The 1,128-nt window shown below is 37.6% G+C and overlaps 1 protein-coding gene across 1 annotated transcript; it reads left to right on the top strand.

Annotated features, from left to right (window-relative positions):
* Positions 1–438: 438 nt before the first annotated feature.
* Positions 439–763, top strand: HELRODRAFT_184767 (hypothetical protein; the record flags this gene model as incomplete). The annotated part of the gene is made up of 1 exon (XM_009023972.1): positions 439–763. A coding segment is annotated over one exon (325 nt), but the record flags the coding sequence as incomplete, so codon positions are not given.
* Positions 764–1,128: the final 365 nt, after the last annotated feature.

Genomic DNA, 1,128 nt, shown 5'->3' with positions numbered 1-1,128 from the left:
AGAAAGAAAAAGTATCAGGTCATTCACTATTGAAGAATGTAAAACTAACTAGACTATCGAATGAGGATGAGTATTTTAAGTCAAACAACAACGCTAAAACGTCAACTAAAGTCGTTATTGACAGCAAAACATCAACAAAAAATTTTTCCACTGACAACGACAAAACATCAACAAAAGATGATGGCAAAATGGCATCAACAAATGGTAACGATAGTGTAGTGACAAATGTTGGCGACAGAACAAAAATGACATCAACAACAACAGCAACAACAACAATAGACACTATGTTATCATCATCTCGCTGTATGGATTCAGTTGAAGTAGTCAAAAAACAGGATTTGATGAAGAATAAAAAGAAGAGATGTCGTCCATCTCATGAGCAGACAACACCATTACTGGCATTTTCATCGGCTCCAACAACAACAACCACAACAACAGCAGCAACAACAACTGCTACAAAGGCATCATCAACATTATTGATGACATCAACAGTAACAACAGTAACGTTAGGCACTACAATATCAACTACACAGAGTCTTTTTGCAACAAGACAAAGTCTAGCTCAGGCCTACAGGAGCATTTTCACAACAGAGCAAACCAAAAAATCGAAGAATACCAAACCCAAAACATCAACAAAAGCAACGACGTCAACAAAAACATCGACAACATGTGTGAAATCGTCAAAATCTGTTTCTGTAGCATCCAACGCAGCCACAACAGCAGCAGCAGCAGCAACGGTAGCTATAACCTCAGCAGCCACAAGGTCTGCCACAACTTTGACAACTAGCATCACAAAAATATTGGTTTCATCAATACCATACATTCCAACAGTTCCTGAGGTTAATTTGCTACCAAAAGTTATGCTAACAAGATTGAATGTAACTAAGTTGTCAACTTATTTGCAAGATCCTACAATGTCAACAGCCACAACTACTACTCTTGCGTCTTCTTCATCATCATCCTCTCTTTCTTTTTTTTTCTTCTTCCCTCATTACGGTGTTTCTCATTGTTATATTTTCTCGGTGTCTATTTCTTTGTGTGCTTCCTTTCCTTATTTTCACTTTCTTCCTCTCTCTCTCTTCTGCTTTCTTTTTCATTTTCTCTATATTTGTCCTCCTCTGTCCTCTG

The sequence above is a fragment of the Helobdella robusta genome (genome assembly GCF_000326865.2).
Source record: "Helobdella robusta unplaced genomic scaffold HELROscaffold_3809, whole genome shotgun sequence".
Taxonomy (NCBI): Eukaryota; Metazoa; Annelida; class Clitellata; order Rhynchobdellida; family Glossiphoniidae; genus Helobdella; species Helobdella robusta.
The sequence above is the reverse complement of the archived record's forward strand: the minus strand, read 5'-3'. Positions and strand labels throughout refer to the sequence as shown.